This window comes from Thalia democratica, chromosome 5 (assembly GCF_965202585.1).
Source record: "Thalia democratica chromosome 5, ktThaDemo2.hap1.1, whole genome shotgun sequence".
NCBI lineage: Eukaryota > Metazoa > Chordata > Thaliacea > Salpida > Salpidae > Thalia > Thalia democratica.
Window position 1 is genome coordinate 59785344 of NC_139169.1, and position 21243 is coordinate 59806586.

The 21243-nt window shown below is 26.1% G+C and overlaps 1 protein-coding gene across 2 annotated transcripts in view; it reads right to left on the minus strand.

Moving 5' to 3' along the window:
• LOC145835357 (sodium/calcium exchanger 3-like) overlaps window positions 1–10069 on the minus strand; it is a 29717-nt gene extending 19648 nt beyond the window's left edge. For both annotated transcript variants that reach the window (XM_082942917.1, XM_082942916.1), the window contains exons 1-5: window positions 9835–10069; window positions 9265–9439; window positions 8463–8644; window positions 1302–1422; window positions 488–645 (exon numbers count right to left, since the gene is read on the minus strand). In XM_082942917.1, coding sequence (XP_082799043.1) covers window positions 488–645; window positions 1302–1422; window positions 8463–8644; window positions 9265–9439; window positions 9835–10062 — 864 coding nt within the window. In that variant the 5' untranslated portion in view covers window positions 10063–10069. The remainder of the gene's footprint in view (window positions 1–487; window positions 646–1301; window positions 1423–8462; window positions 8645–9264; window positions 9440–9834) is intronic.
• Window positions 10070–21243: the final 11174 nt, after the last annotated feature.

The following is a 21243-nucleotide window of genomic DNA, read 5'->3' on the forward strand; positions in this document are numbered from 1 at the left end:
AAACTGAAATATGCTGTCTTCGTACTCAAATAACTTTAAAAATTATCAAAAAACACAACTGACATTCAATGAGCTAGCGTACGCAACGTGTGAGTTATCAAACCGGTTTCAAACACAATTGTCCTCGGAAGAAATTTTGGAATTTTTTTTAATTAATTTTTTTGTATTATTATGTTTATTGTGCAATTTGTTACACTATAAAAAAAATGCAGAAATATCTGACAAAGGTCAAACTTCGAGTTTGGTGGCTGTGATGGCTGCATTTAAAAGAAAGTATTATTTCAAACTCCGATAACTTAACAAATGATTTGAACACATATACGACACACTATAATCTAAATCACTCAACACAAAAACTATAAAAAAAAGTTTTTTTTTTAAGATATACACGTATACATTTTTTACAACCTCGAACAAACCTCGAGTTAACAAAATATTGTTTTAAATGTGTTAGTTTACTCATACATTTATACAATTTCCATCAAACCTCTAGTTTGGTGGCGGCGATTGCGGAAACTTCCTCCTCACTGATGTTCTCCGGGTGGTCCACCGACTTCATGAACTTCGTCACCACCTCAGCCATCCTCGTCTCCTCGGATGGTGGCAGCTTCATCAGAGCACTGTTCTCGTTCATTGCACCCAACTCTGTCATGATCAAAAAGAAATGAACCGTAAACTAATTTTCAATGAAAAGTTCCAAGTTAGCCTTAACTGAGTTGGAACTTATGTGATGGTTTTTGAACTAAGAAGTTGTGAAAAATGAAAAAAACAAACAATAATGTTGTATAGAATGTTATTAGTTTGTAAAATAATATTCACATCATTTTTGTCTTGCTAGGTTCCTGAAGATCGTTCACCACAGAATTTCCTAAACTCATCTACGCAATCGTCATTTTTTGTAGAAATTGAAATAATAATTTCCCCCTTACTAGATAATTATTTACCCATTCACTTTTTTACGCCTTTGCATTGACCAATGCTAAACTTGCTTTTACTTTTACTAGGGTAGCACTTTTTTTTGAAGTCTATAAAATTATAAAGCTAGGCTGCGTTGAATAAATAAATGTATATAATAACTTTTGAAATTATTTTGATGGTTTTTTGTTTAAAGGAAACTTAAACAAAATATACAGTCAATCTTTAACAGACAGTTAAATTTTACAGAAGTACAATTAGCAAAATGCCAAGAAAAAAAGTATCCAAATAACCGATGAGTAACAAATATATTTTTTCACTGTCAACACTTTTACCAGCTTTAAATGGTAAACAAAATATTTTTTAAAACAAAAAACAAGACCAACCGATTTCCATTTGGTTGCTTTTAACAGACCGGCCCATGCAGTAGTTTTTGTCAGCGACGAATGCGAGCATGATGAGAACTGGAAGAAAGAGGAAAGTGACCACTGCCTCCCACAATTCGACCTGAACATTAATTTAGTTGAGTATAAAATAATCATATAACAAAAATAATTTGCACTGTTTCTGATGGCACTGTAGTGAACAAATAAGAATTGAAATTGTTTCAATAAAATTAAATAAGTTAATAAAAAATTCTGGTTGTCTAAAAAATATAATTGTGGTTAGAAATTTACAATCTCGACTTAAGTTTTTGAACAATATCATTTACGAAGGAAATCAATTTGCAAGTTAAATTTTATAGGAATTTATGAAGCTAAATTTTATACAAATTTTAAACATTAAATTACTAAGCAGCTAATTTAGTCTAGTAATTCTTAATGAAAAGTAAAATTATAAAGTCGTGTTTTTGTCAATGTGCTGAAAATTAGGTGATGAACTTTTTATCTAAAATGCACAAGATTTTGTTAATCATATAAATACTCTTTAAGTAACTAAAGTTATACTTTAAATATTCAACTAATATCATAAAATGTTTTTCTGAATACACAAAGCATATAATCTAATTAAAATATTTTAGTTATTGAACTCAATCCAAAAACTTTTGTATAATTAGTAGCATACTTTCCTACCAAATTTTCTTACAACAAACTACGTTAAGTGTATAATTTATTTGAAAGTAAATTCAACTAAAATAATTAAATTCATACTATAAAGTTGTTACTTTTATTTAAATCTTGAGGGAGCTTTTGTTTGTTATTTTACTTAAGTTTTTGAGGGAGAACATTTTGTCTTTATAAAAACAATAAACGCTTTTTATTTCCTACTGTTCATTTATTAAACTGAGAAAATTGTTATTGATTAACAAAAGTGTATCAGTTAACTTGATTTACAGAATACTCTGTAAAATTTTGTAAGTTGGGATAATACAATTTTCCTTAACATCAATATTTTTCAGTGTTTTGAGTTATATTTTCTAATTTTACAGAGTTAAGGTTTTTTTTTTTACACTTGCATAATAAAAAAATTTAAGAACATTGTTACAAAACGTTGTGGAAATGTTATACTACGTTGAGGTGTGCCCTTTAAACTTTCAGAGAACGCCAGGAATTTCTTGCAAAGCTATTATATTTTTTATTAAGGGTTGGGCGGAAACAATATCTGTGTTATCTCTTGCTACCATCATATTTTAACTTACACTTGTTAACAGGTAATCATTACAGTTTCGTTTCACTAGTAGAAAATAACTTGATAGTCTAAATCTAAACAACAAGCTATCAATTGTAAGTGAATAAAAAATAAACACTTATTTTTGTTGTATTTCAGAAAAATACTTTTTAGCAAGTATGTATTTTTTAATGTTTCATTAGAATGTAAGTAATTGTTTAATTGTCAACTTTAATTTTTAACTGCCTAAAAATATATACTGATAAAACAACTTATTTGAAAATTAATCAAACAATAAAATTATTTTAATGACAACAAAACTACTAAATGTACTTTAACTACTTTATTAAATCACAAAAGTTCTAAAAACCTTTCAATTATGTGTTAAAAGTTTTAACATAATTGAAACAAATTTTACAAAAACAATATTCTCATTTTTAAGTTGGCTTTACCTTAAGTGTGTATTTTTTCACCAAAAATTTAACTAAATGAAAACTTAAGCATTAGAAAGGAACAACTACAATCAAGTTCACAATCACACATTGCTAATGGAAACATTCATGACAGCACGGCGTTGAAACTTGTTGAAAAATTTATACCTTTCGCCGCATATCCTGCCTGTTTTGCGCGATAAACCCAGCATATTCGATGCGAAATTGCTCACAAAACTACAAAGTCAACTTCAAGTTACAACAAGCTTTGATGAAGTTTTGCATGAGAAAAAATTTGCTAAAAGAAAATAAAAACAATAAAGCTATATTATGAGAGAATAGAAAATTGTGACAACATCATCATAAAAAATCACTGTAATAAAAAACTTGTTATAATTTGTTTTCCAAGATATTATTTAATTACTAACAGTAAGTTGCATTAAAACTAATGGTTTTCAATTCACAGTTTTTGAAATTTTAAAACCTTATTAATAAAAAATACTGCAAATTAATTATAAAAGATAAAGAAGAAAATGCTGGCAAACATATATACACAAAAGGATGTTTTGTTAAAAAAAATCATTTATTTTGTGGTTATCGCTATATAACTGTGATAAGTTGTTTAATAAACAATATACTTTTTAAAGTATAACGTTTTCATGAGAAAACTTATTATAAAACTTAATATTTTACTATAGCTTGTAGATTGTTTACATAAAAATTTATATTTATTAAATAACTGTTCAAAATATAGTTTTAATCGTTTGCTAACAAAAGATCCTAGTAAAGTAACTTCACTGGAATATAAATAAAAATAAATTTTATTTTATTTATTAAATAACAATTTTAATATAAATTTTAGACTTAGCCAAACATTTATACTTTTGAGAAAGTTTGATATATTTGATAAATTTTAACTTTTACAACATACTTGAGTATAACGTCAAAAACAAGCTATGCAAACATTTACTTACTTTTAAATATTTCCGTTACAGTCAACCTAAGAAACAAGAAACCTCATATTTGAAAACCATACCAAAAACACTACTAAAAATGTTTGACTTTTTAATTTAATGCACAAGAATTCGTTTCACATATTTAAAGACTTTATATTAAAAAAAACTGTCTTTATTATTTTTTACATATGTAATAAATTAAGACACATAAAATATATATAACTAATACTTTGTATGAAAGCTTGTTAGTTAAATACTTTAAAAAAAATTAAATTTTTACACTTACTAATAAAAAAAAGTCTTCTTTTTAAGCTATACCATTTAAAAAATATACTTTTCAAAACTTTAATAAATTATTATCAAAAAAATCAATCCAAAAATGTTTTTAAATGTTGCAAGGAAAAACTCCTGGAAATTTGAAATATAGTTATTTGAATATATAGGGGGTGATAGATTTCTCGTAGCTTTTTAAAGTTCTCAATAGTCAGATAAAAAATCCTGTTCTACACATTTGCATTAGTAACTTTTTACAAACCTTCTATATCTCGTAAAATGACTTTTTTTTTATATTCTAAGAAAAACATATTATAAGATATAAACAAGCTTTCAAATAAAGATTAATGTTAATTTTTGTAAAATAAATAATGGACGGCCATGTAGTCTTAACAACCATTGCTATTTTGAACATTTTTTTAAATGTTTGTATACTGGGCGTTCATAAGTTTATTTTAAAACAAGTTTATTAAAATCCAAAGGTTAAGTGTAGTACAATAAAAACCAAAAAACAAACAAAACAATGAAAATACTAATCAATGAAATACAAAAGCACTCAACAGCTGAAAATTATTTTTTATAGATTCGGACTAACTATGTAAATAATTATTTTATAATTAGCTTACAAACTGGCGAAGTATTTTATTGACAAATAAACAAAAATTACGCTTTTTTTAGACAGGGTTAAGGCCATATCTTTACTAAAATGAGCATTGGCGCTTATAAGAAAGCTTGAAGTATTAACTAGAAGTAATTTTTTACAGATAATTAAGAAACTAAAAATTTATTGAGAAAAAGCCAGTTTTGTAAAAATAAATCAGGATAACGTTTGTACCGCAAACTTTTCATGGTTAGTTTCCTTGGAAATAAAATAAACTTACTAAAAGCCTACCAACTTTTCTGCTTTATGAGCTAGAGACTTTAAATTTCAGAAAATGTTTATTCAAGAGTATTAAAACTTGAAGAAAACTGATTAAAAATGATCGAAATGATAAATTTAAATAAAACAGTTATTTATCACTTTTTTAGTTTGCACCTCTTATTAGAAATTTATAGAACTCACCACATTAAAAGCTTCATAACTTTAAAAGTACTTTGAGCTTTGTTAAGATTTAAAAACTATCTGAAAGCTGAGATAAAATTCTCTAAAAAGATACCAACTCATAAAAACTAAGGACTCTTCCTCTTATGTCCTTAAAATCTAGACTTTGCAAGTTGAAAAAAGTTATATGAATTAAAATATGGCAGCAAAATCTAACTAAATAATGTAGAATTAAGCAAAACGAAAACAGAAAAACCAGTTTGTTTTAGTCAAATTATGTTAAAAATAGAAAAGTGAACAGTTAGATTAAGATTAGTAGATAAAAAACAATAAAACTATCAATTATTTACTTAAATCCTTTTTTTTAGTTTCTTTTATGAATTCAGTATAAAACTTAGAAATAAAGAAAAAAAGACTACAATATTATCAAATATATACAACTTTTATTTATACATTTATTATTTAACTTATTTTTTTATAAAATAATTCGCATAAGTATTGTATACGCATCAAATGTACAAAAGTTGTGAAAAAAACGATACCAAGCTTAAATAAACTTTTATACCATAACCAAAAATAAGCTTAACATTTAAAAGGAAATCGCATTTATGTCGTGTTCTAGTTATTTTTAGAAAACCTTTAACTTTGTACAAATAAATAAAAGCAGACAAACAATGAACTCTTATCAAAAACGCCTTTGTTTTCAAAGTACTAGCATTAAATCGTAGTTTTTACGAAAATAAAAAAGTTATTAGCTCTTACAACTTTAAGATTTCGTCAAATTATAGTATGTCTAAAGCCGTGGAATTATAGTTTTAAAAACGATGAATAACAATCTTATTTGTATAAAAAATACTTTTTTTTTTTGATCATTGTTAGTTTAGAAGTTTTTTACATTCGTTTTTTAGATAAACTTATAACTTAAGTTGAAACATTGTTCAAGTAGTATATCATTTCTTTTGATTGTTGTTGAAAATTTTAATGGATAGTCAGAATATACCACCAAAATGTAAATAAAATATCTAATACATAATAAAATGATCTTTAACAAACTTTCAGATATACATTTATTTTGTTAGAAATTACTCACAGAATTTTTCAAAGAGTTATTCGAAACTATTTTCCCACCATTCACATACTATTTTTCAATGATAACACAGTTTAATTTAAGTTTTATAGATCAAACTAGTGTAACAAAAAAACAAACTAATTGTATAGAAAAACATTAAAAATATATATCATACTTGGCGTTGTTTAAGATAGAAATATATGTAAGATAGTTGTCGAGGTAAATTAAAGTTATTATATTATAAAATAATATTTCTAAGAATTAGATAAAAAACAGAGAAGGGTAACGCACAATAATTCAGATAAACGCCCTAACTTGCTAATAAAAAACAGCAAAGAACAATTATAATCAATATGTCGTAAGGTCACAATTACTTTATTTAAAGTTAATACAGATGAAATAACTACAAACGAAATCTTCGGAGAGAAATAAACCAAAATGAAACCTCCGTCACACCTATGGGGAATAAAAAAAGAAGCCGAAAATTGCTTTGAAAAAACAGTTTATTTCATTTTTTGCAAATAAATTTCAAAACAAAGTTGTTTTTTTGGCCTTGTGCGTGGCAAAAAAAACGATAAAAATAATAAACTTACAACTCTTAAAAACGCTGAAGCCAACAAATAAGAAGTTTCGCACAAATCAATACACCTGGTTGTAGAGGCTTGACAAGCGAATTAAACTAAAGAAAAGCCGCTAAAGCCACCACATACTGAAAAAAATGATGAAACTTTTCAGCCTGTGGGACGAAAGTTGCTTGTTGTGACTAAACAAAACTTCAGCGTAGTTTTCGATTGGCAAATTATTTTTTATTACATAATAAAAAAATCAAGTTCAAAAAGTCACTTTTTTTTTCAAATATTTTATTCAAATCTAAATTTACTTAGTTAAGATAAAATAATTTAAGAATAAAAACTTTAACGAACTTTTTTAGTAGCCTTGGTTCATTTCAATATATTATGCAGTACAAAAAGCTTTAATAACTGTAAATTACGTTTATTAAAGCTTTCTGTATGACTTGCTGTTTTGCAACGACAACAAGTAACAAATAAAATTCAATAAAAGTATATTGCTTAAAATTATGTTCATATTGATATGTATGTAAGGTATATAGTTTCTTTTACTAGATATATTAATAAATATTCTAAAGTACAAAAATCATTACTTTAATTTAAACATACAATGAGTTTTTAACACATTAATAAGAATTAAGTTTAGAAGCTTAAAATATTATTAACTTTAACTAAAATAAAATATTTAAACACTTCAAAAGTTTTCTTTATCATTAGGCTAGTTGTTTATTTTGTAAATTTAAAACACATATAAATGGTGCGCTTATAAACTACTACACTGACTAGACCAATGCATTTACTCATATAAAATCAGTACTTATAAAGTAATTATCATTTACTAAGAATAAAATTGATTAGAGCTATCTAATACTTTGTAATTACATAACCTTTTTAGTAGTAGTGTTAAGGTTCAATAAAAAAACTTTTAAACTTTTTTCATTGAAAACTACTTTTTTTTACCTACAGTTAGCGGGTTAACTTAATTTTTAAATTAAAAGTATTTCACACTTTGAAAAACAGACAAGCAAATCGAACAAAGTATGTATTAATTATCCAGAACTATATTGATAATTTTATAAGTAAATTTAAAAAACAAACATGTTTGTTTAAAATATTCATAAACTAAAATGTCAAATTTGGAATGAAGCTTGAGCTTTGAAAAAGAAGTTTTATAAATTTATTGTACAAAAACAATCCTGGCCAAAAGTGAGAACGTTACTTAATATTTAAGTAGCTAACTTTTATAAGAGCACTTAGCTTATAAATATTTTAATTTATTAGTCAGAATTACTGTTTATATTAAGACTTTTGTGAGCTTAGTCTTTTAAAACAGGATGATACTGAAACGAAATTTAAAAATTACAACAACTTCTAAAGTTGTTTCAAAAAACTGACAGAAATTTCATATAAATTAAAAGCTTATCGAGTTAGTAAAAACAGATTTATAAACAAATTCTTAAGAAAGTGTATTGAAAAAAAACTTTACAAAAAGTTTTTATACTTAACAACTACCTTTATTTTTAATTTATATACCTCTATATTTTTAATTTTTTTTTTTAAATATATACATTAATAACTGCTTTAGGTTAAAAATCTTACTTCGTTAGGTGAAACGAGCTTCAATACTACAACTATCCACAGGTAAGCGAGCAGTGAGAAAACAGCAGTGGTTGCAAATACTCTCCTGCTGTTTATTTTCTTCGTCTCCCCATCTGGGATACCAACCACACACACTGCTATAATCACTAATAAATTGAATGCCGCAGATCCAACAATAGTACCTGATTTTAAAAATATAAAGAAATCGAAATATGTACTGAAAAATGACATGTGTAAAGTAAAACCGTTTTTGAGAGACATTTTAAAGACACCAAATTTTTTAAAAACTATAAACTAATATTTTTATATTAGTTTTAATCTTGAAGATAATCTTCAAAAACTAATGTTAAACGTTTGTTTAAAACAATCATTTATCTGCAAAAAAGTTAACAAGACTTTCAGAACAAAATGGTTTTATTTATAAGTCAAATTTTGATTATTGTTCTTATCTGAAAATCTAAAACCTAGAAGAAGATTAAAAAAGTTTTTTTGAATCAATAAAAATTTTAAATCAAACTTTCTGTAAATTACTTAACATTATGAACAACTTTCTATTTAAAAAAATATTTTAGGCTGCATTGCTCAATACATATTTAAGCTGGTTTATATTTCTACAAATGCTAAATCCATTTATAAAATCTATACAATTTTCTATAGAGTTTTTATAATGACTAAAATAATTTTTGTCAATTTTTATTATGACTTTTTTAGCTAAAACGTGGAACTTATAAAAAATATAGTTTCATAAAAGCCTATTAATATTAAAATATGAAGTACAAAGCTTCTTGCTATTTAAGTTAACCTGGACCAAGTTCTCCTGCTTTGAAATCATTTGCCAGAACTTCAATGATAGAAAGCAATATTTCTGGGGTAGATGAACCAAGAGCCATCAAAGTAAGATTAGCAACAGTGTCATTCCATATTCTCACATGCACGACTTCATATCCTTGTTCTGTTCCTGGCTTGGCTATTTTGACCTAGTTAGTAGGATGATTGTAGCATAAAGTACTGATTGAAGTATAGAAACTATTTACATATTTCAACTAGTAGACTTTTACAAAAGTAAATGAATCTTTAAAACTAAAGCTATATAGTACGTTTATATGATCTATCTAATTTTTATTAAACTTTCTCTATAAAAAATTAAGTTAAGTTTTGATAAAAACAAATTTTAAAATTTACACTGAAATTTGTTTCTAAAAAAAGAAAAATATAATTTAAAGTGTCCAAGATAAAGAAATATCAAATATTAAATTTTTTTAATTAAAGTCTATTTGTTTTTCAAAAGATTAAGTTTTACTTAGAAAAACAAAGATAACAAAAACACATACTTGAATTTTTACAAAAACAACTGTATGAGCTAAAAACTTACTTCTGTAGTCTGACTGGTTATCACTTCAATGGCACACATGAAAATGTCAGCAATCAGCGCGACTGCCATGAAGCTCCACAAAAGACCAATAAAATAAATAGTTGCCCGAAACCCATCGCTCCACTCTGACTCATTTATGAGAGGCAAGAGAGTCCCTTGGTCGGAGCAATGGTAAGCTGAGGGGCACACTGAATCTATTGGTGATGCCACTGAAGTAGTGTTGTTCATAATACAAATAAACCTGCAGTTTGCTGCTTGTAAATTTAGCTGTTTCAGACATTTTTATTCAGATGTTATTTGACATTAAAATTTTCTTTAATGATATTCAAAAACCCTTTATAGCACCTAACTAAGCTATCATCCTAGGTTTCAGGAAAAGTTTAAAAATCTAACAATCAAAATACTTTCTAAATACTATTCAGAAATTATAAATAAAGCAATAATAAGCACAAACTGTTTCATTAAAAGTTAGTCTAAGTACTTTGTAAACACTTATTTCAAATATAAGTTTAAATAAAACATTCATATTTTTCTAACTTTTATTGTTACTACTAGCAAAAATATAATAATAAGACGATGAATTTTATAAATCAAGCTGAGCTAGTTTATTTTATTTAACTAAACTTTGTTATGTTAAACTGTTTTCTCATACCTAGATCGTTTGTTCTAGTTTAAGATTAGTTGTTGTAATGTACTACCAATGTAAAATACTTGTTTGACTATCAAGTGAGTGTAAAAAGAAATTCAAATATATGCAATTTTGATAGTAACAACTATAATGTCTTGCTTGTTATTTGTAATTAAAATTTTGACAACATTAAGTTCCTTTATATATTATTTGTAATTTGAAGTATTTAATTAAAAGTAAACAACCAAACTATCATAAGCACAAAAAATGTTAATGTAAAAAAGAGCTATCTATATAGTAACCTTAATATAATTTTGACTTTTATAGACTTATAAAAATTTTGTAATCAAAAAACTTGCATGCAAGCACTTCTAGCATAAGCTTTTTTTAGTAGAGGCTATGTTATTGAAAAACAACAAGAAATATATTTAAAAGATAAAATAAAATTATCCTTTAAAAATTGGGGTACAAGGCATATATAATTTATTTATTTTCAATGCTTCTGTTCTATTTTTCAGTAAATTCTGATTTAGTTGGCTACTTAATTAAATACTTGCTTGACTTTTTTAAGTCAGGAAAAATTTGTTTAGCTCAAGCAATAACGACCAATTTTAACTATCTAAACATAAAAACTTGTTTTGTTATTAGACTTAATTGTTTATTTTAGCTTTATTTAGCTCATTGCATTTGACTTTTAAATTTTTCTCCTCCTACCCTTTATGTGTATACTCTTTTATTTTTCTTGTAGATTAATAGCGCTTATATCTATTATCAGGATACTTACTCTGCTTTTATGAGTGGCTTTAAATTTTTTTTTAAACTAAGAAAATTTATTTTAGAAAAAAAATGTACAGCGCCTACTATAACTTTTTAAAAACAAACAAAAAAATTAAACTATAAGACAAGCTATTATAAGCTTTTTCCATGCTGCAATAACAGTACAATTTAAAAAAACTCATCAACTTAAATATTTTTTTAAACAATAGGTTAGTGAAAATGATAAGGTAAGACAGGGGTCCCCAGGCATTTGGTGATCCTGGGCCAAGTTTTAAAAGCAAAAATATTTGTGGGCCACAATTGTTGCAGTTTTTACCATCCATTTTAAACCCCAGGACATGTAATGTAACTTTAGAACTTTTTGCAGACTTAATTTAAAAGTTTTTTTGCCACAGTTTTACCTTTCATGGGCCACATTCAATTTGTATAAAAATGCGGAGCGCATTTGTCCAGGGAGTTTGCAGTGTTGTGTAAGAGTTAGGGTAATAGTTAAAATTAGAGTATTTTTAAAATTCTGCAGATTTTTACATTTTAAACTTTTTTAATGTGAAATCATAATCACTGATAGGATTAGTTTAAAATTTCTCTTATAAAGTTTGTTAAAAACATGTGTAAAAAATTTCATGAACAATTATGCAGTAAGTTCTGTAAACATGTCAATATGATCGGTTGGTTGTTTTTTTAACTTTTTTTGGTTCTCCTTCATAATTAACAAATATATTGATTTGAAATAAAAAAATCTCTTAAAATGTCATCAACCATATGTACACAAACTTTCATAGCTATAGATGCAATAACAAAGGCAAAAACTTGATACTTTTACTTTTGGAGAACAGTTAAAGTACAGTAGAGTTCAGTTTTGAATATGAATTTTGTTTTGTTTAACTTATTGCAGATATAATTATGAATTTAAAAAAACTTTGTATGCCACTTTCTAAATTTTAGTCATTAAGTACTTATAAATTACAGCAAAAACTTGTTTACAGCTAAGAAGTTATTTATGACAAAATTACTGAACACATAGTTAAGAAAATTTATATTTACTATTAAAGACCATTTCATCTTTTTAAGAACAAAAAATAAAACTGAAAATTAGTTTTTGTTGTCAGGTCATACTTACTAAAAAGATCAGTTTAAAATCATATAGTAGCTTTAAAAAAAGTCTTGAGTAGTGCCAAAAAAGTTTTTTAAACTGTATGTGTGAAAAACTCTACACAATAAAGTTCTCAGACAAAATCAAATATTTGTTGTACACTTGGAATTACTAAATTATTTTATTACTAGAAAGTGATTTTTTAAAATCTTCAATACTACATATGTGAATTTTCATTTTCATCTAACATTTATTATTGTAGAGGGAAAGTGAGACTATTATTTCTCTACTATTAAAAATTCACATAGGCATTATAAAATCTTAATTTTTGATAATTTTATGTTTTGAGCTTGATACCAAATGGTCTTTATTCCTGCAGGACCAGTTGAACAAATATGAATTTGCTTATTTTCTTTTTTTAATGACCAAATAAATAAAAATTATCTCTTAATAAAAAATTTGGCTGTTAATATATCTAACGCAAATAGTAAAAAACAAATGTAAAAAAATGTTTAAAATTACATTGTGTTTGATAATTTTTTTAAAGAAAATCCATGCTGCAACAAGCTCTGCAGCACTTAAGTGTTTTAAACAAAACATAAATGTTTTCAAATAAGGGAATTTTTTTTTAATATTTTAAGCACTGATTTTATTATTTACAAAACAACAAGAAATATTTTAACATTTAAATCTATAGTTTTAAAATTTATTTTGGCCTGAAAACTTTGGCTTAAAAAAGACTAGAAAAAAATTACCCAGCAGGAGCGTGTTTTTACTGGTTTCCTGTTTTCTGTGCGACCCCTGAAAACTATAAAAAAAAAGAGATAGGTACTGTTTTAAAAAGTTACACTAAATATTCATATGAATATCTTAGTTTTTTGGACATTAAGTCACATTTATTTCATAACATTAACAGAAAAACGTCAAAAAAAGTAAAAGTTTTTTTTTGTATAAAAAAATGTATAAATTATCTTAAAACTTCAAAATTAAAAAATTTAACAATTAAAAAAAGGAAATATTTCATTCAAAATCAGCCGATCAATTTTTTTCTAAAAGCTATGTTTAAATGATTTTACAACACGATGGTTTCGGTTTTAACTTTGGAAACTTTTGAACAAATCTCATATTGTATTTATTTAGACACTATAAGAAAAATCGTAGTTTTTGCAGTTTATGTTTTTCATCAAGTTGTAAAATAGTTTTCATTTCACTTCGGCTATTTGCTTGTTTTCAAAAATATGGTTAGTTTTTGATTTAAGATTGATTTTTAAATAAAATTTTTTAACTGAAACTGATTGACTAAAAAATAGATTACATATCGATGAATATGCTTTTCTTTTATTAAGACAGTTTTATTTTCTTCTGTATAGAATATTTTGTTGTTCATGTTAGCTTCACAATGTTAGGCAAAAATTTTACATTGTCAATAATAACAGGACTTTGCTTTATATTTTTTTTTACTAAAAGTTAAAGAATAAGATTTTGCATTCTGTTTTAATAATATTTTTAAATCATTTAAACTTTTAAAAGAATATTATATAAAAAATTTATGTAGTAGTGAAATTTGTGATTTTCTAAAATGTATAATTAAAAGCTACAACAAAAACTACTATACTATTGAACAAAACTTAAGAACCCAACTGAAAAAAGTCTAGACACGCCCTTAGTGTCCAGTGCTAAGTGGTTTGCAAAAAATTTAATTTCTACTACATAAATTGGTACAGCTGAAAATTTGCAACTTGTTAGCCACATTGTTGTACTGATTTAACTTTTTTACATAGTAAAGCAACAGTGTAGTAAAAACAACGCATTGCTGTTAAGTGTATTTCTCTATGCAGAAGTACTGTATTATTTTAAAGTGAATATTACACCATGACATTTCTACAACTTTAGCAACTTTGGCAGAAGTTATAAAAAAAAAGCTTTTGAAAGAAGATTTTAAACTACAAATAACAGCTAACACTTACCTTTCATGATGTCACCTTGTTTTTAGTCACAACAGCTGTTGATTAACGGTATCGACTTACCTTTTTCTCTCCTAATCTTAATCAGAAAGTTAAAAGGATGTTGTATTTATAGTTAAAAAAGCTTAGTTGTCTAGAGACTGATCAAAATAGTCATTTTCCTCTAGTACCGCCTAATAATGCTAAAATTCAATTATATAAGAATAAAAAACGGGTCAAAAAAGCACGGCGTCATTTTGGCACAGAGTGACACTTTAGCACGGATTGACTTTTTACCACAATTTTTTATGCTTACATAATGTTTTTACTAATATGTCTAAAGTCTAAAATAAACTATGCAACATGTAAACTAAAAGATGAGAAGCTTTAAATGTGTTACAACTTAAAACTTTAACTGAAACTTCGTGTTTGAATTGTACTACTAGTTGTTTAAAAACAGACCTTAACTTAAAATTAATAACAATATAAAACTAAATTTACAAATTTTATTAATCTATTTTAACAAAACAATAAAATTTGTTAATTAATTTATTATTTCAGTAATTAATATTTGGTTTTAAAATATATTTATAATATATTCCTAAGTTGTAATGTTTTTAATATTAAAGTGCCTATTCATTCTTTTAGACATAAAAATAAATTATCTATTTTGCAATGCAAGGTAAATGGCTTTTTTTAATGTTAATGTATTGGAAAACACTATCGTGACGTAAATGTTAAATCTTTTTTCGAACACTTAACAACAGTTTAGTCTTATGAATTAGTATTTCTTCAAATTTCATGTGAGTGCTTTATATTTTAATTTGTTACTGTATCATAGTTTAGGTTTGAAAATTACAAATAACATACAGTTTTATAACAGTCGGATTTAACATTATATATTGTAACTATCATTAACCATTAAACTATAATAATCTATAATATTTGTTCTTATTTTGGACAAACATATAAATACACTTACTTTAACTTCTATTATTTCCTCACAGTATTTTTTTTTGCTGAGCTGCGTTGAATTGTGTTAATTTTCTTTGAATTGTTTCTCGCGACTATTCCTGCCTGATGAGTCCTACTAAGGACGAAACCGGTCGTAGGATTGTCTCGGATGCTGTTGTTGTTGATCGTGCAGTGAAGTTCATTGTTTATATTCGATGGCATAAAACATCTCAACTTGTTGACGATGGCCGAAATAAATACTGGTTATTTTTATAAAGAAAGAGTACTGTTTAAATTTGTTATTATCATAAGTCTAATTATCTTAATACAAAAGGATGTTAAGTTCCTCTTATTTCTTACGTGTCTCGCCATTTTTTTTAATACGTATGTATGTTTTTTATAAAAAATATATATCGACTATAACAAACGTAAATAAACTTAATCATAAATATGTTTAGCTTTTTTAACTCGTTGAAAATTTTAAGATACATCTTAATTCAAAGTCGTACTAGTAAAACTTTATTTTTATCATTTTAAGACGATACTTTTAAAAGTTTTAAGACCAGTTTTTGCATGTGTTAGTAATAGCATAAAAATATTTAAAAACTGAACACAATTTTAATCTACATTCTAAAAAATTTAATATCACTAAATACCGACAGACATTTCAAAAGAACTTAGAAAATACTTAATTAAGTATTTAGAAGTTAAATTACCATTTATCTCACCACTTTTTGCTTTGTAGTACTTATTTTTCTTATTAAGTATAGTTATTCTCTAAAAATAGAGCTTACATAGATGTTTTCTGACTTATTGCTGCCTGCGAGTAATTTCTATTTGTGTAAATTTAATTTACTTAATTAAGCTGCTAAGCTTTGTCTTACAATTTCTTTCTTACTTAATTATAACTTTATATAAAAGTAACTTTTGTAGGTATTCTTCCCCTTTAGTTCATACTTTGAAATGCCTATACTGATGCTAAATAAATAAAGTTCAATTTTTTATTAAACACATTTTTAATTCGTATTTAATTTATTTTCTCAAAAGCATCAATCGCGCTAAAGTGAAGCTACTTGCAAAAGTTACACTCCGTGCTAAATTGATGCCGTGCTGGTGTGACTCTCTGCACACCAGTATCTGCCCGAGCTAAAGTTATGACTCGTGCTAAAGTGACGCTGTGCTTTTCTGACACCTGCACCTAAAAAGAAGGATGGGTCAAATATGCACGAAGTCATTTTTGCACGAAGGGTCAAACATGCACGAATACACTTTTGCAGAAAGGGAATTTTTTGTACGAAGACACTTTGGCCCAAGGGTCATTTTTGCATTAGAGTAGAAAAAAATATTAAAAAACAACTAAAAAAAGTGTTAATAAAACACAAAAAAGAAGAAAAAAAGTTACCGACCGAGGGTAAGGATTTTGGGTAACACTAAAAGTAAAAAAAAATTCAACCTATTAAAAAGTGTCTTCAAGCAAAAAAGGCCCCTTCGTGCAAAAGTGTCACCTACCCCTAAAAATGATGTTCCTAATGACTTTTATCGTTCACTTCTTGTTTGAAACAGAAACAAGTACAGCCACTCACGAAAGCAAGTAACAAGATTCAATTAATGAAGATATTGAGACTGAAATTAAGGTTTTTTTTTTGCTGAAAAAAATTTACTTTAAAAATTAAAGAAGCTGAAGTATTATCTTGGTTGAAGTCAAAGAAGAAAAGACACCCTTATCACGCTAGGTTTTCAATTAAGTATCTTTCTGTTTATTCTAAAAGTTTATTTTCTGAAGCTGGTAACTTGTACGAGCAAAAGCAAAATCGACTATTTCCAAATATTGGCAAAAACTTTTATTTCTTCATCACATCTTGAAGCTAGAACAAGTTTCTTTGTAGCTAGATCCAAACTAATAAAAGATTCGGATTTTGGTCTGACCGAATCTTATTTAGTGGATCTGGTATATCACTACAATTATTTTAACCCTTTTAACTTTTGAGTCAGAGCCTGGCAATACACAAATCGCGACTAATCTGGCTTGTTTAACAAATTAATATGTCCTGATTTTTGTTTTTAAACCACGTATATAGCAACTAAAATAAATAAAAAAAAGTACAAATTGGTGTAGGTTTAAATGTAAACAAGCTGTTGCTCTACTGGACAACATTTCTAGTCTGCGGGCCAGACGTGGATAAATTTAGTACTAGAATGCCGGAGCAATCAAGTTTACGGAAATTACTCAAAATCTACCTTATTTCGAAAAATTACTAATTCTGTGTAACTTTCTTAACTATTTTTAATACAAGTTTAAATTTGTCGTTAATTGTACATAGCACATTTTTTGCTCTTCATCTCAAACTCCAAAATAAATAGTGTGGTTATAAAAATTTGGTTTAACGGGCCGTAGTTTTACCTTTCGCGGGCCGGATTCCACTCAAATTTTAAAAACGTTGATGTGCCGGTATTTTCTCTCCACAGACCGCATCCGGCCCGCAGGACGTCCCTTGACCTTAAGTTACGGTCTAATCATTTAAAATTAGAGTTAAGAAGTAATTATTTTTGCAACAAGAAGTTGAGTCACTATAAACTAAATTTTAATAATTTACTTTTTATTGTCAGTTAAAAACGTGACTTTACGATAGCTTTATAATAATAGTATGCTAAATTTTCAATATTTACAGATTTAGTAAAACTGCTTTCAGTTACTGCAAGTTAGTTGTTACGTCACATTTAATTTCTAAACAATCGAGAAAAACAATATATATGTATATAAATTAGAGAAATAGTTTATTATATAAAACACAACTCTGTTTTATCCTAATAATTCTGTCTGCTTCATATTTTATTATGAAAAGCCGTTTGTAAATTAGTGACTTTAGGCTCTTTGGTTTCGACTGACTGATGAGTCCTAGTAAGGACGAAACCGGTGTCAGTCTAATGAAGTCTTATGTTCTGATGGTTGAATAGGTATGATCAAACCTTATATAAAACACAAACATTATAACTTTTTCATAAAAAATTTTTAGACAGCGATATTTTACGCAAAAAGTAACTTGTACTACAAATAGTAATTTTAAAATTCTGACTATTGATAAAAGTTGAATATTCTACGGGAAACAATAGAAATGAAATCATCAGAAAACTCACAATGTGAATTTCATCAGTCCTTTTTTGAAGCTTTAACATCTTTGCAAGCCACATACCTAATCGTCTTGCCAGAAACACTTTCGTGGTTTACTTTGTCGTGCCGAGCTTTTTTATACAAAAAATTCAACTTGCAATAGATTTGTATCTAGCTTTTTACCTTTTTACAGAGTTGCCCCTCTTTGAGTCAAAAAATCTTTCCTGAGTGACTAAAAACTTCCCTGAGTAACCTTAAACCTCCCAGAGTTTCCCTGAACTTTTTCAAATCCTTAAAAATTATTAAAAAATTACAATATCAACTATAAGAATATCGAAGAACTAGCCGCAAGGCTTAAAAATTTCTAAATAACCACTTGAAAATAAATAGAATTGACTGTTTTGAACAAAATTTTGAAACTGAATTAAGTAAATCTCATTCTAGATCTAGAAAAAAAAATTCATTAGACCTTTTAAAAAATCTTAAATTTTGCCTGAGATTTTTAGAAAAAAAAAAACTGCCCTCAGTTCCCCTGAGCTTAAAAAAAAATTTCCCTGAGTTTCCCTGAGATTTTCTATAACTTGAAAATTCCTTGAGTTTCCCTGAGTGTGTGGCAACCCTGTTTTTAGGCATGCATTCACTGTCAACAAAGTTCTGTATTTTATTTTTCTTATAAGAAAGAAGTATTACTTTTTTAGTATTTGCTATTTTACGAAGTTGTTAAATTAACATCATTACCGGTTTTTATTAATTTAGTTTTACTAAAACATCAACAAGTAACCTTTTAATAATAGTTTATAAGATTAAAATTTTAAAAGAATTCAAAAAACTTGTAGGATTTTAATTTTTGGTAGCATTAACTAATTCGTATAGAAGTAAGCTAAGAACTTTAAAGTAGTTAAAATCCAAACATATCGATTAAAGTTTTAACTTGAGTATGTTTCAAACTAAATAATGTTCAAATAAATTAAGGTCTTTTTGAACATTATTTAGTTTTGCAAAAAAGTGTTTAGACTTTGGTTGAATTTGAAAACTTTTAAGTATGTAGATGTTAATAAACATTAAGGTATTAAAAAAGCTGTTGAAACAAAATAATTATTTTTTAAAAACTGCAGTACAAAAATACGTACTACTTGTTCTAAACACCAAATAAACAACATAACATAAAATTTGTTAAATAAAATATTTCTTTCAGCTAACAAAAAAAACTAAGATTTAAAAAAAAAGTTACATGTTTTTTTATACATATTTACAGACTGATTTCTTTTAACTATTTCAAATAATAATTAGGTTACGCTTGTGATGTTTTTATTAATTAGTATTATAAAAATTAGTTTGTTATTTGATAATACTCTAATTCATTAGCTCAAAAATAAAAACAATAACTTACTAATCAACAAAAAATGAATATCAATAAAACTTTTCATAAACTCTTATAACTTTGTTTGTGTTACATTAAAGACAGTTCTAGGTTTCAGCTATACTTTTTATAGTTATTTTCTTTATGTAAACTGTAACTAAATTTCTTTTTTTTTTTGTGACTTAAACAAGACTTAGTAATTATCTTAGGATTATTTTAGGTTAAGAAAAAGTATTCCATTCATGAGAGTAATGATTTTTCAACATTATCAGGTAGTTAAAACCAAATTGAACACAAAAAAAGCGCTTAAAGTATTTAGTCCTAGGACCTAGTGTACGAAAAAACCTTTCGGCAATGTTTGAAATGATGATAATTAGTTATTTTTGATGCATAGAACCAGTAAAATAAAATATAATTTAGGGCTATTTACTGACTTGTTATTTCTTCAGTAGAAGTATAGTAGAGTTTTTACGACCTAAGGTAGAAGTATAAACGATAAAGATTAATGATATTTCAAATCAATGAAGTTTGTAATCCTATTAGATTGTATTAGCTATGTAACTACTTTCAAGTAATTTTTGTATTTTGTTTATTTTCAATTGTACTAAACCTTTAAACAAATAAATGTAAGAAGAGAATTTTTAATCAAAAATTTTGATGTAAGTTTGATATCTGTGTTTAACAGCATAACAGATATCAAAGGTTCGCAGTACTGTGTTATATAATTTGACTTAATGTTATAGCTTTTATTTTTAGTATTTTTCTATCATTTAAAAAACTAAAACTTTACTTTTAGTATATTTCTAAAATAATTTTTTGTTCTTAGAATATTCTCTTTAATAATAATCTAGTATCAGTTTTATAGAAAGAACACTGTGTTTAATAATCATTATACTTAAAATAATCATAACTTTCTTTTTTTTCAATGAATTTTCTAACTTTAAAAACAACTTGATTTTGTAACTATTATAAATCCACATTAGTTCATAAGAAGTTGTATAGGGATCTGCAACATAAGATCAGCTGGCCTCATTTTTGTCAATTTAGTGTTTTAATGCGGCCCACTACCAACTACTGGCTTGTCAAGTCAATCTTATTGAAACTAGTTTAAGTGTTTAACAATTTGTTTACTGGTTTTATGTTTTTGTTCTTAAAAATTTCTCAAAATACTCTATGTGTTTAGTTTTTAGCTTCGAGTCATTAAGTAATTCTAAACTTTATCAATTATTTTGATGTAGGGGCGGGTCAAGTTTTTATGTTTACTAATATGGTCAGAAATATTCGGTTTAAATCATAAAATATATTTATTTTTTTAATATTGCACCTCTGTTTAATAATTGTTTAATACTTCCCAAAAATGTTTTTATTTTATTTCACAAAAATCATAAATAAATACGACACTAAACTTTTATATTTAAATACTAAAAACATTAAAAAAACAGTTTTTATTTGAAAACGCTAGTACCAGTTTAAACTTTTTTTTTATTTTAAAACAAACATCATTTTTATAAAATTTTTTGTTCTTTTGTTTGAAACTTTAAGCAC